This window comes from Lepidochelys olivacea, assembly GCF_965140295.1.
Source record: "Lepidochelys olivacea isolate rLepOli2 genome assembly, chromosome: 9".
Lineage (NCBI taxonomy): Eukaryota > Metazoa > Chordata > Testudines > Cheloniidae > Lepidochelys > Lepidochelys olivacea.
The window spans coordinates 65,499,149-65,520,067 of NC_140419.1; the positions used below are offsets into that span (position 1 = coordinate 65,499,149).

Below are 20,919 nucleotides of genomic sequence, written 5' to 3' on the forward strand. Positions count from 1 at the left end.
TGTCGTCAATCTGTATGCGATCTCGCACAAACAGTGATATGGATACTGTGCTGTAACCCTCACTCGCCTTTGTATGACCGTAGCTAGCTGAGCCCAGCGAGGGACCTGCCACCTGAGCTCCACGTGTTAGCTGGCTCTGGAGCTGCACAGTGAGCTCCCTTGTCAGACCCACTAAGCAGCACAGACTGAGTCTAAATGACTTTCCTTTGCAATTGCTCATAGAAAACGTTTATTGTTTGGCTCCTTTCTTAGGACTAAACACAGATACAATCCTGTCCGTTCATCCTTTGCATGCTGTCCATGAACACTTCGCCGCAAGCAAGGGAACCTTAGGTCGCACCGGCTGTGCTCAGCAGGAGCTCAGATGCTGCAGGGACTGGCGCGGTATCGAACAGAATAGAACAGCAGGACAGGCGGGGCGCTCAGCCAGGAGTGGCTGGAGCACGCAGCAGGAATCAAGGAGTTAACAGCCTGCTTTTTACAGGCTTGTAATACAGGGAGGCTAGCTGAGCAGCAGCATACAATAGGGTCCCCTCTATACAGCCAGGGCATACATTGGTTATAGTTCCATTGCTTCAGCAGTTGTGTGGCCCTACACTCTCCCTAACATGCGTGCCACCCACCAGTTGCACGGCATGATGATTCTGCAGATAACCCTTCCTCCCTGGTAGCAGTAGGGATATGGGTAATAGCCCAGCAGAGGCTCGCACACCCGCTGGCAGTATCGGTTGGCGCGGCGACACTGAGCACAGCAGTAGCCTCGTTCATCCCACAAGGGGTGGAACTCAAGTCCGTTCTCCGTCTGGAAGAGAAAACAACCAGGAGAGGGTGGGAGGGAGAAAGTGTCGGGGGCAGAGCACAAACCTGGGGGCAGTTATGGGGAGCTGCTGCTGCGCCGCCGGGGTACTAGCCCCCACAAACGCTTGGGGGATGCTTATGCTGCCATAAATGCTGCCGTCAGATGAACCCAGCACCTATACCCCAGTCCAGTGGAGCACAGCCAGGCCCCAGGAGCAGCAGGGCTGGGAGGCCAAGCCAGATCTCTCCCAGCTCAGAGCTCAGCCCCTGGACACTCGTGATGGCATCTGACTAATCTGAACCCTGGAGCTCACTTTCTGCTTGTTGGCTGGTGGTTCATCCCAGCCTCCTCCCATCCCTTTCCTTCCCAGTCCTCTTGTTGCCAGCTTCATGCTCCCTATCCTCCAAGAGGGGGCCATGCTCCAAGAAGTGCTTCTGCCCCTTCTTTCCAATGGGCCTGCTGTGGGGAAGCAGCAGAGGGTACCAGGAGGGAGAGCAGAGAAGCAGCAGGCTGGGGAAAGCCACTAAGTCCCTGTGAGGAGAGGAGCAGAACCACTGGGAGCTTGGGAATGGGAAGAGAGGCAGAGCCATGAGGGACTGGGGAAGGGGGCAGAGTGTGGGTTGGGATGGTCATAGTATGTGAGTGACAAGGGGAAGAGGGCCCGTTCAGTAGTGCTTAAATTCAGGAGAGGGGCTTTGAATATTGGGAGACCCCTGAAATCTGACAGCATTTCTGAGCAGTCTGCTGGCTGGCAATGGAACGAGTGTTGGGTCAGAGGTTCGGGGCAGCACCCCAAAGTTCGGATGCTAGATCTGAGCTAACCGAACCCCTCTGGACTAAAGCACTCATGGATTCCAGTGCCTGGAGCACAGCAGGAACAGCTTTTCCCCGGTTCTCCAGGCAGGTGTGACCATGACAATCCGGGTTTTCTGAAGGTTCATTTTGGGCATGGTTCCAGGTTTGGATAGAGGTTTGAATCGGTTCTTATTTCATCTGGTTCTCTTTGGCCCTAGAAGGAACAGGACCCAAAGCAAGACGGTCAGCTTGTCTTAGAAATGCTGCTGCTTCAAAGTCTGAGCACAAGACTGAGAGCCAGGGATTTCTCAGGTGCAATCCTGTCTACGACTCGCTGGGCAAATCATTTAACTGTTCTGTGCCTCAGTTTCCCCAGCTGCAAAATGTGACTAATAATATTTCCCTCACTTATGGGGATGCAGTGAGGATTAATTAATTAATTAAACAGCACTTTGATACTATACATTGCTATATTGGTTTTGTTGTCCACACAAGATCCAGTGAGAATCTAGTAAAGTCACCCAGTGGTTACCTGAGTTATTCACCAGAACTGGGTAATTCTTGAGAAGAGGAGCAGGTGGTAATGCTGCTGCTGGGGGGATAGTCATAACATGGCTCCATAAAGGAGGGCATGAGCACATCACACAATTAACAGAGTCAATGTGAACATATGGAGGTGACTATTCTGGAATTTGAGTGGCTCACCAAGTCTTTGCATTGGTTGAAATTGCCGTTTGTAGTGCACCATTTTCTGTTGAGTTTGGTACTTCCTCAGCCCTCATCACTAATATCTGAGCACTCTGCAGTCACGAATGGGTTTTAGCCTCACGGCATCCCTGGGAGGTAAGGAAGCATATCCTCATTGTAGAGCCAGGAAACTGAGGCACAAGTTGGTTACTGAACTCCCCGAAGGTCACACAGCGAGTCTGTGGTTGAGCCAGGTCTTCTGAGTCCCAGGCCGGTGCCCTGCCCACTAGACCATGCTATCATAGATACTAAGGTCAGAAGGGACCATTAAGGTCGGACTAGATGATCATAATGGTCCCTTTTGACCTTAGTATCTATGAATCTGCCCTAGTTCTCCATAGGCAGGTCAAATGTGACATTACAACCAAAGAACTGTGGCCTCTCCTATTATGAAGAAGGATTGCAGCTGTTATGCTGTGCTATGAGTTAACCATGTTTTGGGGACACTATGGGCATTAGCTCAAACAAACCCCCTAATTGGCATGACCATTTCACGCCATTCTAATGTCATCATCATTTATTGGGATTCTTGTTTTAATGCAGTGCTTTAATACCCTCTAAGGTGTTAAGAGTCACATGTCAGGGGCAGACAGAGGTCAGAAAAAGGTGATCACGTAGGCCAGATGATGTAGCTTGAGAGTGTTCCTACTGTTGAAGTTCAGCCTGAGAGTGAAATATTGACAGTTGCCCAATAATTATTCCCAAGGACTCACATAGTCATTTACGGGAAGATCCTCTTCAGTTAGCTGCCGGGCCCGGCGTTTGGTTCCTGGCCTTGCATCCTTATCTACATAGTGCTCATTCTGTCTTTCAGCCCCGTCTTGTTTGGTCACAAGGAACGGGACATCATCTTCCCCTCCATCTTCAAAGTCATGCAGCTCAGGAGCTAAGAGGAACAGTGGAAACAATCATTATAAACAACTATCCTGGAGAGATTGCAGGGACAAAAGTTGCAGGTGGCGTGCTCACCTCTAGCATAATATGGCACAAGGCCCCACTAAACCCAAAACAGCATTAAACCACGCCCAACATTGTAAGAACATTGGGTCAGAGCAATGGTCCATTGAGCCCAGTGTCCTGTCTTCTGACTGGTGCCTGATGCTTCAGAAGGAGTGGACAGAACAGGGCAACTTATCGAGTGATCCATCCACTGTTGTCCAGTCCCAGCATCTGGTAGTCGGAGGCCTAGAGACACCCAGGGCATGGAGTTGTGTTCCTGACCATCTTGGCTAATAGCCGTTGATGGACCTATCTTCTATGAATATATCTAATTCTTTTTTTTAACCCAGTTATACTTTTGACCTTCATAACATCCCCTGGCAATGAGTTCCACACGTTGACTGTGCATTGGGTGAAGAATTACTTCCTTATGTACATCCGCCTCTCTGTGCACAACACACGGACAGCTCCACGTTATACAAACTGGAAAGCTAGCAAAAAAAATGCCTGCAGTGTTGCTGTGAGAAGGAGCAGGGGGAGAACTTTGTCTCCAGCGAAAAGGGGTTCATTTCAGCTCACCTTCCCCCTTCCTTTGCACCAGTGTTTGGAAGAAGGGCTGTAAATTGACTCTCGTTATAGTGTGTATGGCAACACCCATTTTTTCATGTTCTCTGTGTGTGTGTATATATCTTCCTTCTGTATTTTCCACGGCATGCATCTGATGAAGTAGGTTTTAGGCCACGAAAGCTTATGCTCAAATAAATGTGTTAGTCTCTAAGGTGCCACAAGGACTCCTCGTTCTTTTAGGAAAGAGAGAGAGGCGAATGCTAAGGAAGAGAAGGCTCCACACCTGGGGTCACAGAACGTGCTGACTGCACCTGGGTGTTGTCTGCTGAGCCATCCCACTAGCTTACAGTTATTCTGGAGGATGCTGCAGGTATGTGCATGGAGAGAAGAGCGTTATACAGTCATGGGCCTTAATGGAATCAGACACTGGCCCATGGCACAGAGCGTCTGGTCTGCCAGCCCTTACAAACTGATATATTTTCAAAGCAAGTCACAGGAGATCCTGCCCATGGATGGGTTCTGTTGGGCACAAATGCAGATCTCTCTGATTTGACATTGTTCCTTCACAGTCCCACAATGGCACCAGCCTGTCTTGTGGGTGAGACCCACAAAAGGCTTAATCGTGCAGGGTGCCCCCTTGCAGAATGTTCAGCCAGTCAGAATTTGGTCAATGCTTTTATCGTAGCACTCTACATGCTGCAGGCAGCTGGCACGTGGGCAGAGGTAGTGGAAGCTGCTTTGACTGGGGCTGGGGAAGAGGAGAGTCAGGGGCAGCAGGAGGACATCGGGGTGGGCGTTCTGCATTGGGAGCAGAGGGAGGTGGGGGCAGCAGGGCAGAGGAAGGACAGTTGGGGTATCGGGATAGGAGGGGAGCAGGGTGGGGGAGAGGCAGTCGGGGTGTCAGGGATAGGAGTGGAGCACAGTGGATGGTTTGCATGGAGGAGGGGCAGTCAGGGTGTTGGGTAGGAGGGGAGTGGGAGAGGGAGTCTGCATGGGGGGAGGGGCAGTCCAGTGTCAGGGATAGGAGGGGAGCAGGGTGGGTGCTCTGCGTAGGGGGAGGGGCAGTCAGGGTGTTGGGTAGGATGGGATTGGGGTGGGTGGTTTGCATGGGGGAAGGGACAGTTGGGGTGTCAGGGATAGGAGGGGAGCGGGATGCGGGGTCTGCATAGGGGGAATTACTGAAACTTGGCCTGATCACCCTGCTTCCTACCTGCTCCCCAATGCCATGGCAGCCTCTCCAGCCCCAAGGGTCGTGCTCTCGCCTCCTTCCCCAGCAGCCGCAGAGCCCAGCCTCGCCTGAGCACATCAAACAACTTGCTTGTGGCAGAGGCGGAAACGTAAATCATCCCCTCGAAGTTTCCATTGTGGGGGCCTTGTCCCCGCAAGCGCACTTTGGTTCCACCACCCCTGCCTGAGGGTGGAGTTCTGGTGAAAGCAGGAGACTCCAACTATCTGATCCTCCACTTTAACTGAGCTTCACAACAGAGCAGTTGTTTTTCTAACTGACCTCCACACTCTTGACAGTTATTACTCCGAACACAACAGTCACAGTTCTCTTTTCAATAATAGAACAGTATTTGCCGTTACTCTAGTACCTCTCATCACAGGCTCTCAACACTGCTTTAGAAAGGTAAGTGTTGTTATTATCACCACTTTACGGATGGGGAAAGAGACACCAAGTGGCTAAGTAACTTGCCTGAGGTCACGCAGTGAATCAGTGACAGAATTTAGTTGTCTTTGTTTCCATTCATCTGTTCTAGACACTGTTGACTTCCTTTCAGGTGCCAAAGAAATGTTTCTCTTTATTCCTGTGACAGAGGGTAGGCTGATTGAGGGCTGATAATGAAGGACAGATTGACTTTTTGCAGGGAAAAAGCCTAGCTAGTTATATTACATGGGTTGTTTTCTCATGGTGGTAGTAGTAAAGGATCTGTCCACATTCATTTCTCTGATTTATAACTCCACTTTGGAAACCTGTTCTGGGCCAGCTCGCAGCATACAAGATTTCAGAGAGAAAGATGGGAACTGTTCATTTGACTGCAAAGCTGTTCCTGGAGATGCGGGTTGGTTAACATATGACATCTCTTATGGGAGTCTGCAGGAGTGAGGGAAAAGGCAATTTTACCTGTGATCAGAGTTGGGTGGATCCAGTGTATGGTCACATTTTTGCAGATGTCAAAAATTTTGGAGCTCTTGAGGAATTCTTTGTTATCAATAGGTTTTTCCTCTGGAATCCAGACCATGGATTGCTCAAAGTAGGTTGTCATCACTTCATCTCCCTGAAAGAAGAATGAGGTGTCACCTTGGTGTGCTGGCATAGACCCTACCACCTTCCACGGCTTCTACCCCTCCTCAGATTCCTTTGCTAAAGACATGACTTGTTAAAACAGTGCAAAACATACACTCCCTGTTTTTAAAGCTCTATGGATTTTGCCTTACAGGTTTAGGGCCCCAGTTCTGACCTCTAGCCCTGGTGTACACTTAAAATTATGATCAAATGAGCTGAGTTGCTCAGGAGTGTGAAAAATTCACACCCCTGAGTGCCATAGTTAAACTGACCTAACCCCCAGCGTAGATGCTGGAAGAATTCTTCCATCAACCTACCTATTGCCGCTTGGGGTGGTGGATTACCTACATCGCCAGAAAACCCCCTTCCGTCAATGCAGGGAGCGTCTAACTACAGCTGCGTAGCTGTAGCATGTGTACTGTAGACATGGCCCCATGGAGTAAGCCCCATTGATTTTAATGGAGTTACTCTTGGTTTACACCTGTGGACGTGACAGCAGAATAATCAGGGACGTTGTCTCTTTCTATGCCTCCTGCAGTTCCTTTGCTTATCTGAGGGCTTGCCTATGCCACGAATGCTTTGCCAGCATAGCTCTGTCGGCTAGGGGATGTGGTTTTTTTCACGCTCCTAGCCAACAGAACTAAGCCTAACACTAGTTCTCCTTTCTCTCCAGTCACTTAGTGGGTATGTCTACGCTGCAGTCAGAGGTGAGACTGCAGCACATGTAGACATACCCGAGCTAGCCTGGAGGTAGCTTGCTCCAATAACACTAGCAGTATGGGTTAGCCACTCCGTGCCCAGGGTCCCAGATGGGCTCGTACAACCCATGCTGCCGCTTGTGTTGCTGCAGATCCACTGTTGTTGTTATTAGAACTTGGTAGATCAAAGCTGACTTGGGTATGTCTACGTGTGCTGCAGTCACATCACACCTCTGATTGCAGTGTAGACGTACCCAGTCTTGCTTCAAGAGCCTTCTCCACTGCAACTAATGCCATTTGGAACAGCCTTCTGTATTCCCTGATTCATCAATTCTCCAACTCCTTTCAAATCTCAGATTAAAACATCTCCTTTCTCCCTTGTTCATTCCTCTTAAATTCTCTCTCCTTCTGTTACTGATTTTGTGGTCAAGCACTTTCATTTATTCCTCACAAGATGCCTTTGCACAACTGTTTTCTGTCATTTATACCAGATGTGTCTCCTATTACATTATTCTGTACTGTATTTTGGCATGCAGATTTTATGAACGAGGCTATAGAACAGAGTATTGCATTGGATTGCACCAAGCTATTTACTAAATGCCCACATATATACAGAATGCTGGCATGCTATTTATTATTTACCATTGCTAAACTACACAAAAACCCATCACAACAGCCCTCAAAGGGGCTACGCTCCCCTTCAGATTTTGATCTGCTTTAACCACCATCTATTTATTATTGGGATATTGGGTGGAGGAGAGAAATGATTGCTGATCAGAGTATCCAAGTGTGTGTTTTTCTTAGCTATGCAGCCATGCACAGAAAGAAATTACTAGATCTTAAATTTTAGTTTATCACACTGGGTTTTCCCTTTCTCTTCTCTATCCTGGGAAATACTGTTTCGGTAAAGATTAAAAAATCATAGTTATTTGATGACCCAAAAGCTCTACTAGATTCTCACGAAATATCCAAAGAATCTGTGATTGAAAACTCAAAGGGAGAATGCCACCCAGAATTTAGGCCCTGATTCAGGAAAGCCCTTCTGCACATGTGTAATTTTAAGCACATGATTAAATTTGGTTGGCTACAATGGGATTTAAGTACATCCGTAAGTACTTTCCTGAATCAGGGCCTTACTGATTCACTGTTGCCTAAATGTGGCTGCTCTTGTTATTTAATGACCTTTGCATAATTCTCTCACAGAGCACTAGGCAGATCTTTCTGGGAGAACTCATTAGACTGACTGCTAGCGTCTGCTAATCCTGAGCTGCCGTGTGGCCTTTTAACTACAACAGGATTATTGTTCTTGATTCTTGGTATTGTACTGATTGGATTTTGTCTGTCTTCTGTCTGATCCTGTCTCTTTGAATTGTCGTTTTTACCAACAATCCTCTGAAACAGGATAATTTTATGAAACCATCGCAACGCTCATTCTTCCATAATAGCAAACTGTCAGTAAACGACGGAGCAGATGGAATTCCAATGAGAACATGCTCTGATTCCTAGATGAAACTAGCAAAGTCAGCTTCACATGGGGTGGTTTATGCAGATTTTTATTTTATTTTATTTTTTATTTACATACCTCAGGTTCCTGTATCTCAGCCTCCATAGTTTCAGGTATTACTTTAATCTGAGTTTTGATGAAGCATTTTTGAAGTCCTCCAAAAAAGATGCCGGTTATTCCCTAAAAGCAACAACAGCCAGGCAAGTGATATGTGAAAGTTTAAATAGCAGCACAAGGAGAATCTCACTGGATCACAGTTTAGTTATGTTTTTTGTTAGTTTTTGTGTAAACTCTCTTCAGCAATGGTGCTAAGATGTACTAAAAAGATCTCCTAAAGGGTTTGGAGAATGGTGCTATTTACAAATAGCTGAAGGAAGGGATTAATAAAACGCGGTCCTGATACCCATTTCTTTGTAACTATCACATGCTTTAGTCATCACAAATAAATGAATAAAGTATAATCTGGCCATTCTGAATATATGAATCTTCAGCCTTTAACTCTTGCTAGATGATTAGATGAAGATTTCAGGACATGTCACTGAACGGAGTATTTCCCTAGGAATTATAATTAGGTTTCATATTGATCTTATCTTGTCATGAGGTTTTAATGCTCTCCTGACAGACAAACATGCCATTTTTTTGTAGATTTACTACAGTCACATTCATCTGCAAGGATACATCCAATGACTAGATCTTGTTTTCATGGAACATCACCATCCCCACGGTGAAGACGCACCAGTATTAAATGCCCCTGAGAGTCAATGGGAGAATAGCATCTTTCCTTATGAAGGATCTCCAAAGTACGCTGTGGAGCGGCATCACTCACTCAGCCAATGAAATGGGGCTAACTTGAGCAGCATTACACAAAAGCTTTTAGGACTTGATCTCCCTGAGTCCTAATCCAACAAAGATCTTAATCACGTGCTTAATTTTAAGCACATTATTAGCTACAGTGAAGTCAAGCTTGCATAGGGTAAGTGAACACTAACTCTGCAATGGAACTGCAGAGGGAATTCAAAAAGGTGGAACAATAGGACTAAGAATTTGGATAGGGTGTGATAGTTAATATATGGGAGAGCATGGTCTAGTGGTTAAAGTACAGGCAGAAGTGGGAATCAGAAGACCTGGATTCTATTTCTGGCTTTGCCACTGATATGCGGGGCAGTGTTGGACAAGTCACTTAACCTGTCTATGCCTCAGTTTTCCTATTTGTCTAATGGGGGTAATTGTATTTACCTCTGGGGGTTATTATTCAGTTATTGCAAAATACTTGGAGATCCTCAGCAAAAATTCTCTAGCTCCCAACTCTTATTTGTGGAGGTGTCCTATCCAACTATTTGTCCAGTCTTATCCTTGCTTAACATAAGAGAACTGATTAGAGAAGAAAATACCCAGTGTGAAGTGGCTTCAGCATAGATAGCAGTAAGTTTCCCCCCTCCACACTGGGTGTCTTTGCTCTGACTATGAACAGTGGTGCCAGTTATGATATTGACACTTTCCTACAAGAAACTGGACTGAAACCGCAGGCCCCTGAAAACTCATCTGATGGTAATAATGCCCTTAAATCACTCCCTGAGGGCTTACAGATAAAACCGCCACTGTGTCTGGACCATCTGGTTGCCTCGTTGTAGAAGGTTTAGAAAAATGGGCATACTTACGTTTTTAAAGTCATGTATTTCTAAAATTTCCTCACTGCCATTTCCAGATCTGAATGTCTCTGTTCTGGTTAGAGGATCTATCTCCATCAGAATCTTCTTTTTCTCCCCATGGCTAAAGAATGTGTGCTCCAGATCATATATCTGGGAGGACAAGAAATATATGCAGAGGCAGTCAGGTCCATCCCAATGTTTTATTTTTTGTTGATTTAGCAATTAAAAAAACCCCTCTGTTGTGTTACACTGGTTTTGTACCATAGTTTCTGCAGATGGTTATAAAAGTTCGTAAGCACCAATGCCAAAGGGCCAGAGCTTTGGAGCAGGGGTTATCTCTGTTTTCAAGTATCTGCTGGTTGCTTTTACAGCTGCTCTGCTCACCTTGGGCTCAATCCTACACTCCACTCCCAGCAAAATACCTTAAACCTTCATGCTTGCATACAGTGGCGACAGATGTTACAGAAAAAACGAAGATAGATAGATGGCCTTTAACACAAGCCAGGAAGTCAGGATCAGACCCTCAGGCCATTCATGTATTAGTAATGGGTGTACTTCAAAAGTAATTATCCCACAAAGTGTTGACCCAGATTTTGGGGGTTTGGTTTGGCCCAATACACAGATAAAGCTTACTTGCAAAAACTGAATCCAGATCTGGATTTCAAGCTCTCCAAAGTTACTAGGAATTGCCAGAACTGACTAGTCTAGTGTCCTTTAAATCAAAATAGGCCAGAACCTGCTGCTTTGGAGAAAGGTGCAAATGGACAATTTAGAATAACTTATCCAGAGGGAAAGTTTCTCACTAACTCCCTTAGTTAGCAGTTGGCTCGTGTCTGATGGGTTTATATCTCTTACTTTGTAAATTTTATCTCATGTAAGAGTGGATGTTTTCATTCTTTGTATCAGTGTATGATTGTATTTTTAACCTGCTAAGCTCTTGGCTTCAGTAGGATCTTGTGGCAGTGAGTTTCACAGGTCAACTCTGCGCTGTTTGAGAGAGAAATTTAGTGTAGTAGTTTTAAATCTGCAGCCTTTTAATTTGATTGAATGTTACCCTGTTCTTGTATAATGAGAGGGGTGAAACAGGAGCTCACGAAATAGCCTTTTCATTCTGTCACGCACTTTCAGTCAGAGGCATCTGGCTCTAGAATGTACCTTTTTCCAACACAGCTGGAATCAGGTGACCTGCAGGCACCTGGCAAGGCCTAGTTATTCTCCTGGGCCTCTGAGAAGATGGGTAAGTCAGGTAAGTAGATTAATGGGAGGGGAATGATGAAGGTTAATGGGCTGCGTGGGTGAGGAAGGACTTGTTGATATTGGTTCTGTTTGCTGTTGCTGCACATGCATTTTATATAATGATGTTGTGTGACAGGCAGATTTTTTGTCTATAAAGTAATTCCAGGGTGTCCCCACTGGCTCCTGGTGTAATGCTAGATTCATTATTCACTCCAGTCCCCACTAGGGGACTCCCTACACCTTCTAGAACTCTGTTTCCACTAGCACAGGCCTGGTCTACACCAGAAAATAAAGTTGGCTTAACTATATCGTTCAGGGGTGTGAAAAATCCAGACCCCTGAGCAGCATAGGTAAGCTGACCTAACCCTCAGTGTAGACAGTGCTAGGTGGATGGACGGATTCTTCTGTTGACCTCGCTAGTGCCTCTCGTGGAGGTGGATTACCTACGCCAATAGGTGAACCCCTCACGTGGGGGTAGGTCGTGTCTACACTGAAGCGCTACAGTGGTGTAGCACTTGCAATTTGAATGTAGACAAGCCTAACATCCTTTACCTGATGTTGACTGTTCAGGTGCTAGTGTAGACAAGTCTAACCCGTTCTCAACTCTATGCCAAGATAGCCTACTCCTGGCTGACAATGGGTGTGCTAATGTAGACAGGGTTTAGGAGCAGGGATAAAACCTCATCTTCCCACACACTTCAGTCCTCTCACTCTCAAGGCAGTGGTGGATTAAGGGATGATTTAGCAAACTGGCCAGTCCAGGTCCTGTGCTCCCAAGGGGACTCCATCCCCCCAGCACAACTGAGGTTGCACACAGAGAGAACCAGTGGCTCACCTGTGCCTCAAGTCCTGCATCATGCAGATTGAGTAAGACTTGCGACAGCTTCCTCCAGGGCCCATTGACACCAATGCTGTATCAGTCAGAGGGGGCACTGCCAATGCCAAGCAACAGGAGATGCTCCTCCCCAACCCTTGGGCTCAGCTCTGTGCTAGGAAGGTTCCCTCTGGTGTGGGCCCAGAAGCAGGAGTTCAGTAGCCTCTTCCCTCCCGACCAACTGTTAAAGCTGAGCCCTTCCACTGCAGACAGCAGACTGTTAAATAGCAGCAAATGCCTTGTGACCGGCCATGGAGGTAGGCAGGGACCCTTTCACTCTGGCTGGTGGTGGGACCACAGCTAAGGTGACCAGATGTCCCAATTTTGTAGGGACAGTCCCAATTTTGGGGGCTTTTTCTTATATAGGCACCTATTACCGCCCGCCCCCTGTCCCAATTTTTCACACTTGCTATCTGGTCACCCTAACCACAGCTGCCTGTCCTGAGTGTAGGGATTTGCAGAACAGCAGGGCTGGGCCAGATCATTTCATCCTCTCTCTCCACTTACCTCCCTCCCTTACCCACAGCATGCTGGGATGGAGGTTCAGCTACCCCTGAAAACGAGGGAGGTGCAGTGCTATATAGGAAGGACAGACTGGAGTGGGGGTGAGTCTGGGGGAAGGGGTCAGAGTAGAAAGATCTCTAGGAAGAAGGCCAGAGCTGAGACTCCTTCCTTCTCCTCAGAAGGTGCCTGAAGCTGGCTATACCTTAGCCCTTTGCCTTGGACTCGTCTATAGCCAGTCCCACCTTACCCCATTACTTTAGCTGAGGGAAACCCTGCTCTGTGTGTGCTTGGCCTTTACGGGGGTGGGGGTGTCCTTTTCATCTTGTTCCTTTTTAAATGGTGTGTAAGCTCCATCCAAGCCTGCAGAATCCTTGCCAGCTCCTGTTGTGTCTGTCTGTCCTCTGTCCAGCCGTAAGGAAGACGATGAAACACTGGCACTGTGGGAATGGAATCTTAGGCGGAGATGTCATGGTGGTGATCCCATAGCTAAGGGTGTGCACTAGATAATGGGGTACAAGAATCTTAATAAGTAGGGCCAATGACATGCATGAGGTTTGGAGGAATGGGCACTGTACTGTTGTCCCTTTGGTCAAGCAGTTAGCCAATACTGGGGCCTTGTGGGTTTGTTTCCGCCAGAAGGAGAAATGGATCATATGCGTCTGGTATGTTCTGTGGTGCAATCCTATTTATTTACAGAGCACATGCTCTCAGTCCTGTGGCCCTGAACATATCAGGAGCAAACTGCAGCAGGCAGTTGCCTTTCTCACAATTTCCAAGCCTGTCCTGTGCCCCAAGGAGCTCCGTCTCTGCTCTCTTTCTGAGCCATGCTCACCACTGCATCTCTGGCTGTGTCTGCTGGCTTCTTGCCTCTCACACAAAAGCAACCCCCTAGCCCTTGGGTTTGCAGTTAGTCCTGTGGAAACCCCACAGCCCACTTGGGCAGTCGTATCTATTGTCTCCAGTTATCACTCCATATAAAGGGGCTTAATTGCTCTTTCCTTTTAGCCTGAAAGAAGGGTGTAGAAAGGTCTGTGATGGTCTACAGAAGGCAGTTATGAACACCTTCCAGCATAACCGTATGTTACATGCCTTGTACCCTCCCTGTGCTGAAATGGGCGAACAGAGAGTTAATAAAAAGAAAAGGAGGACTTGTGGCACCTTAGAGACTAACAAATTTATTTGAGCATAAGCTTTCGTGAGCTACAGCTCACCGCATCGGACGTGTATCTCTGATACAATCTGTATTACTCTTCACAGGTACCTGCTTGCTGCTGTTGCCAGCTTTTGGCAGCCCTCTTGTCTCTGTTGTTGTGTGACTCTTAAGGGCTGAATAGTAGAAGATGCTATTTGAAGCATACAAATGATCCTCCTGGAGCAGTTAAAGCAGGTGAGTTGTCTTCGAGATTCTCCTTCAAGGATAAAACAGTGTCTCTCTAAAGAGAGTCCTCAAGCAAAGCACACAGAAACCCCTGAAGAGCCAAGAGGGGAAAAGACAGTACTCCCGGTGCCTGGACGCAATCTGTTCTCTAATTCAGCAGCAAGGTGGAGGGATGCATGGTTTGGGGAGGCAAACACTCCTCTTATCCCTGCAGAAAGCCCTTCTAGGGCAGGTCAGTGGCACAGGGGGTGTGGGGTAGAATCCGAGGAGCTTTCACTGCTGCCCCTGCGGAATGTCCTGTCTGGATAAAAGTAGCACTTGGGTCTCCAGGGCTGCTGTTACAGGTGCCTTTCTGGAGCTCTCTATCCTTTCTTATGAATGACCAAAAGCTGGCTCAGGGGTCTGGTAGGGGGCTGCACAGCTCCTCCCCCACAGACTGACAAGTTGCAGCCAGTCTTCACCACCCTGTGGCTGGTCAGTGGCCTGTACGAAGTAAGATTGGAGGGTCCCCATCCAATTCCCAGGAGAAACACGTCCACACACAGCTGGGAGGATCTGGCATCCTGTTGGCATTCTCAGCAGAGGCCAAAGACTGGGTGGGGATGATGGGAGCTTGCACTGGGTTGTACTCATTCTGTGGATAAACAGAAGCTTGTGTCTCCAGGGCTATCAAAGGAACAATCCTCATGGAGCCAAATCCTAAGCCCGGGCAGCCTGACTGTGCAGAGAGGCAGGAAAAGGGCTTTTATTAATAACAACACCTAATTCTTATATTGTGCTTTTTGTCTGTAGGGTCAAAGCCCTTTACAAAGGTAGTCAGTATCATTATTGCCATTTTACATATGGGGAAACTGAGGCACAAGGCAGTTAAAGTGACCTGCCCAAGGTCACACAGGCAACCAGTGGCAGAGCAGGGAATAGAACCCAGCTATCCTCAGTCCCAGTCCAATGCTCCAACCACACTGCCTCTCACTTTAAAAATTAAAATGCATTAAGAATATTCGGTGCCTCCCTGACAATCATAAGCATCTCTCGATAGCTAGATTCAGAATTTTTTAAAATATACCCGCTGTTAGATTTTAATGTATGGAAAAATTAGGTTAAAGGCTAGAAAATGTTGAAGTGCTGCCTGCTCAGAGAGACAAAATACGGGCTGTGCTTTAAATCATCCACGAAAGAATCTGAAACCATACTGTAGACTTACTTTAGAATCCCCTTCCGTTTCAGGGGAATGATTTTTCCTGTGAGTTTGGCCAAGTAACCCATTCGGAGGCTTGGCTTCGCTGCACGTTTTTTGGAGAGTTGTGAAATTTTTAATTGGGCTCAAGAGATACTGATAGTTTTGAGAGTCATCTCAGAATTTGTATGCGGAACCAGCTCTCCGCACTGTTAATCATTTCGGTTTGTTGTCTTGTCATCTTTGTTTTGTCCATGTAATGCTACTAAATGGCAGGTTCAGGTTATTTCAGTGTTACTGTATGATGGTGGAGTGCATGGCTCCAAAGGAAAATTGCAAAGGGGAAAATTGGTTTGTTGCTACTTTTTTACTTCTTAAAGTCCCATGAAGAGACTCAGAAAGGCTTTTTTTTTTTTTCAGATGGGTTTTGTTACTCTTGATTTTTTTTTTTTTTTAACATTAGAAATTCAACCCTTGCATACCCTGATTTTCCAGGAAGACTTGATGGACTGCTGGAGAAAGAGTTGTCTCATGAGATCACTAGCGACTGGAATCAGAGCGGTTGAGAGGAGAAAGGATGTTTGGTCAGGCTGTTTAAATCTGCTTTGCTTTTGTTAACACACATGTTACTTCAACATCTACCAAATCATTGGGAAAAAAAATCTTTCTTTGCAAAAGATTAAAAAATGCATCCTCCTTCAATTGAGGACTGGTCTCAAGTCCTCCAGCAAACTCAAAATCAAGAGCTGATATTTCTAACATTAAAATAACCCAAACAAGTAGGAAACTCCCCCCAAACTTTTCTGGCTTTCATTTTACATTACAATGAAGCCCAAAGGGCACACACACAACATTCCTTTTCTTTGCTGGCCACTTCTGTTTTAATAATTAAAAGACCGGGGTCTTTTGTCTTTCCTGCTAGAAATGTTTTCTTTTTGACTCTCCACTGTAATGTTAAATGGCTCCTCCTGAGCACTTTGTAATTTCCTTATTTTTTATTATTTAGTCTCCTAGATGTTTGTAAGTAATATTTCCATCCCTAGCGGCTTGGCCCTTTATGCATTTGGGTAACATTGCGCCCTTACTTTTGCTTTACCCCTGCCTCTCTGTGCAGCGGTAGCTGTGAGATACAGTAGTGATGTTTATGTTGTGCAGTCCATCCCCCGTAAGCTTTCATTTAAGCGTGGTGAAGACCTTTCCTGAAAGGGTTAACAGCTTGTGCTCCCATTGTGTGGCTGGCAAGCTTTGTGTAACTAGAGGAACAGTAGAGACTCTGTGAGGTCCCAGCAGCAGCTTGGAGATGTGTGTGTGGCTTTTATTTCTTTTTGATGATAAGAAAATAAACTTTCAGGAAGTGGGACACTTCCTATCTGAATAGAACGATCACACTTGGGGCCTGGACTGTTTGACAGTTTAAAAGTGCATTGTGCTTTGAAAAAATGGTCTTCACACTGTTAAGCTAGGCGTGTTTAAAGGGGAGTCTCTTTCTTGACCAATGCCTTTTGGATCTGTGGAGAGACCAGGTGGGTGAGGTAATATCTTTTATTGGACCTGTGTCAGCCAGACCCATCCCCGTAGAGAGAGAGCTGCACTGGGCACGCATCTCCAGGGATGGGGCCTCTAGTACCACGACTCATAGAATCATAGAATATCTGGGTTGGAAGGGACCTCAGGAGATCATCTAGTCCAACCCCCTGCTCAAAGCAGGACCAATCCCCAATTTTTGCCCCAGATCCCTCAATGGTCCCCTCAAGGATTGAACTCACAACCCTGGGTTTAGCAGGCCAATGCTCAAACCACTGAGCTATCCCACATGTAGGTCTATTGTTCTCCAGGCCTTTACGAGATTAACGGAGTCCTTTCTGCACTTCACCAAACTGTCACATCTAAGCCACTGGAAATCAGTGTCAGGATGAGGTTAATCTATTGCTGCTGGGGCTTGACCTGGAGCTTCTTGCACTCCAAATCAGTTGCTATGTCAGGAACTTTGGTGAGTGACGTGCTTGAAGTCCTCATCCTCTCCTTCGTCTGCTAGACAAAGGGCCTGATTCTCTGTTGCCCTTGGGCCCCTCTGGGCCTAGGACAGGTGTAAGTTGGGTTGCCATCTTGCCGCAGCGCCGAGTGTGTGGGGTGGCTGTGACCAGGGTGGAGGCAAGTTGTGGGTAGGGCAGGAGAGGAAGGAGGTAGATTTGGTGGTGGGAGGGGACATGGCTGGGGAGGACTAGTACCCCGGTGATTATGCACCTCTGCAAAGCCCCACAAAGGCTCCTGAAATATGGGCACAAATTAGGACAATCCTCGGGGCAGCCCTAGCTTGCAGCAGGGAGTGGCCCCTGACTAAGGGTGGTATAACCTGCCCCCTCTATATCTCTGCTGGAGTCTGTGTCACAATGAGTTCATAGTGCTCTTTGCTACGGCAATTGTTGGCTGACTAGGCCAGGGCCCCTTTCACTGCCCACTGCTAGCTAGGTAGCTCCCTGGAGGTCAGCATAGCAGCCGAGGCTAGCTCTTCCCGAAGCTCAGAGAATTCGATGGCGTTCGAGGTATGATCCACATGTCCCCAGGCAGGAGCTCTGTGCCCAAACAAATGCTGTCATAGCAGGACTCTCAGCCGTACTCAGTTACAAACCTACTGCTTGGCAATGGGCTTATGGCCGCAGATGATTGGAATGAAAATATCTCTACCAGATGTCGGCTCTGAATCACAGCAGCTTATTTTAAACAGATGTAGTCAAGTAAAGTAACAGAGGCAAGACCAGGCTTCCAGGCAGCCCCAGAGCTGACACAAGCATTGCAAATGCCCACACATGCAGCACCAGAGCCAGCTCACAAGAGTTCCTCCCATCAAGCCCCTTGCATCCCCCCGACTGAACCTCCTCTCACCACCCCTTACTGCGCAGAGTGAAATTCAGCCCTGCACAGTGGGTGCGAGGCCTGTGTAGGTACCACTGCAATCCCCCTTCAGCCCTGGGGCAAGGACTGAAGGGCGGCTCAAGCAGTGCCTAGGTCTTGCACAGGCCCTCTGTGCTGAGGTGAGTCTTGCCCACAGGGTGAGTCTGAGAGAGCTGGGCTTCTAGCCCATGACCCAGGTTTCCCACATTGTGCTCAAGACAGCAGCTCCTGATAGCTGGTTCAGCGAGCTCCAACCCCAGGCTGTCTGTACTGGGACTTTATCTGCAAACAGAATCCTGGTGGGAGGGGGCAAAAGGACAGGGGAAGGCAAAGACCAGGCACAAAGCGGCTTGTTGGTGCCGAGGTCCATGTTCTTGCTTCAGGGTTTACATTCCCTGCTAGGTGTTTACGTGGGTTGTGATAAGTGGTGTCTTTTCAACGTCTGAGGTCAGGACTTGTGCCTGGCAGACAGACCCCTCTCAGTGGGACACATGACACCCATCTGCTTGTGGTTCCAAGTATGAGTCCGGCTTTCGGCGTGAGTGAGCCCGGGGAGCAGTCTTGCAAGCTATGGTACCTATCCAATTTTGAGAGAATGCCTAATATAGAAACTCCTCCCCACAAGGGGGCAAGGATAAAGCACAAGCAGCTTGTTGGCTTAGAGGTTAGCAATCTTGCTTAAGATGTGAGAGGCCTGAATCGGGGCCATAGACTGGCTAAAATAAAAAGAAGGACTTCCCCTTACTGTAAATCTTAATGCCCATCAAACATGTTGCAATTCCCCTTCAAAGAGGTGTTTAATGCACACATATAATAACATTCCTGCCTCTAAAGTTTTGTATTTTGCATATTGTAAAACTAATAAAAGTATTATTAAAAAATTATAAGATCTGCAGTCTTTGTGCTTCAGGGTATGAACTGGTCACCAGCTGGGGTCCTCCTTGGAGCAGATCTTCATCTAAAGCACCTGGCATTGGCCACTGTTGTAGACAGGATAATGGACTCTATGGACCACAGAGACCTGTGATGGTGTGTTAGTTGTTATGCTCCTAACTGGTGGGGTAGGAAGATGGTGCAGGAGGAGGTTCAGGTTTGGAGGGGAAGGTAGCCAGCCTATCACATGTAGATTGGCTCCAAAATACATGCCTTTCTAATCGCTGCTATTTGAATATCTCATCAAACAGGAAATATGTGTCTAAGGATAATGATCCTATAAAAGTGGAATTCCCCCAAGGAACCAAGAAATATTGAGGTAGTGGAGTCAGCAGAGTTACACTTTGGCCCTTGATGTGGTTTTATTTCAATCTACTTTGTGCTACTCTAGATATGCACAATGGGGATAAGAGGACTACAGGCTGAGGAACTGAAAATAAATGAACACAATCCAGTTAGCAGAAACTCCTCTGAAAGCAAGTCTGTCTCATCGTCCCTTAACATTGCAAACACATTAAAGTAAGAAATATAAATCATGACAATCAATCATTCTGGATTCCAGCTTCCTCTCCTCTTTATGTGATGGCATAATGACTTTTCCACCAGTTTATGGTAAGATAATTGAAACAAAATGGAAAATAGTTTTGTACTTGTCATAAAATTTGCTGCTGGTGAAATAAAGTAATTTTAACTCTTTATAGCTGAGATCCCATCTGGTGCAATTATTAATTATGAAAATATTCCACTAAAAACACTAAAGGCTAGATCTGAATAATGAAAAGAAAAAGGTCAGCATGAATATTCTGTAGTGTAAGAAATGTTTATCACAATATTGTATGGATTTTTAGAGTGAGCAGTTAGCAGTATTGATAGATATAATATTGTAGAAAGATTGCTTGATCTCACTGTGTAGAATTGACACACTAAAATACTGGATCAGTGAATATTTACTTACTTTTTTAGGTGACGAGTTCCAGAAATATTTGACACCAAAAAATATCAGAATAAGAAAAATCACCAGTACGCAGAAGAGCAATCCACAGATCTTGTATCTTTTGCAGATCTTCTTTCTTGTCTTAGATGCTTTTGCCTAATTAATTACAAAACAGCAATATCCAGTGGTCTGCTTATCATTCCAAAGAGTGTTGAATACACATATATATCAGACAGCTATTATGCTCTAGGTAATAAATATCACATGGGAAATTCTACAACGGTAAAGAAAATCATTAACTTACATCTAGAAAGTGACAGACCTCGGGGCTCTCCTGAGAATTCTTTTCCATGGTCTCGAAGTAAAATTTCCTTCTCTCTCTGTGTGTGTAGAGAGGTCGGAGAAACCACTGCTGAGGTGGAGTTACAAATGATCAGGACTGCACATGCCAGTGAGGAGAAACTCTGTGCTACAATGACTCCAATATGTCATGCTGAAGCCTGCTTTACTACAGGAGTCTATAATGCACCAGTCAAAGTGTGGATATGTGTGTGGTGCCTATTGCATCTGTGCTGGTGTTGAGGTGTACGGGGTGCAAGTGATTGCCCTGTGGGTTGGGAAAGTGACTGAGGGTGAGCTATAATACAACAGCTTTCACTCTGTACCTACAGAGGCAGTGGATAAGCATTTTATACGCTTACTAAAACTGGGCAGCCAAAGAGTTCTGCCCTATCACCCCCCCTCTTTCTCCCTTTGTTTCACCTTTCCAGCTGTGCCTCACATCAGCTTTTTCAGTAAATCTAATGTTGCCCCTCCCATCCCATTCTAACTCTCTCCCTCCTGACACCTGGGTCTTCTGTGAGCTGCTTAACTAGACCAGTCAGGGCCAGCCAGTGGGGTTCTGGATCAGAGCTGGCGGTGAGGTACCGTAGCCCTTGCTGCATGTGTGTTTATTAAGGGCACTTCAGAAGCAGCCCCTTGGTCCTTTCTGCGGCCGTGGAGCTGG

The 20,919-nt window shown here is 46.5% G+C and overlaps 1 protein-coding gene across 1 annotated transcript; it reads right to left on the reverse strand.

Moving 5' to 3' along the window:
• Nucleotides 1-200: 200 nt before the first annotated feature.
• TNMD (tenomodulin) lies at nucleotides 201-20,560 on the reverse strand. Its single transcript, XM_084638085.1, has 7 exons — nucleotides 20,218-20,560; nucleotides 19,935-20,069; nucleotides 9,995-10,135; nucleotides 8,415-8,516; nucleotides 5,973-6,126; nucleotides 3,055-3,227; nucleotides 201-802 (listed from the first exon to the last, which is right to left on the reverse strand). The coding sequence occupies exons 1-7, from the start codon at nucleotides 20,263-20,265 to the stop codon at nucleotides 593-595; spliced, it is 963 nt and encodes a 320-aa protein (XP_084494211.1). The 5' UTR covers nucleotides 20,266-20,560; the 3' UTR covers nucleotides 201-592.
• Nucleotides 20,561-20,919: the final 359 nt, after the last annotated feature.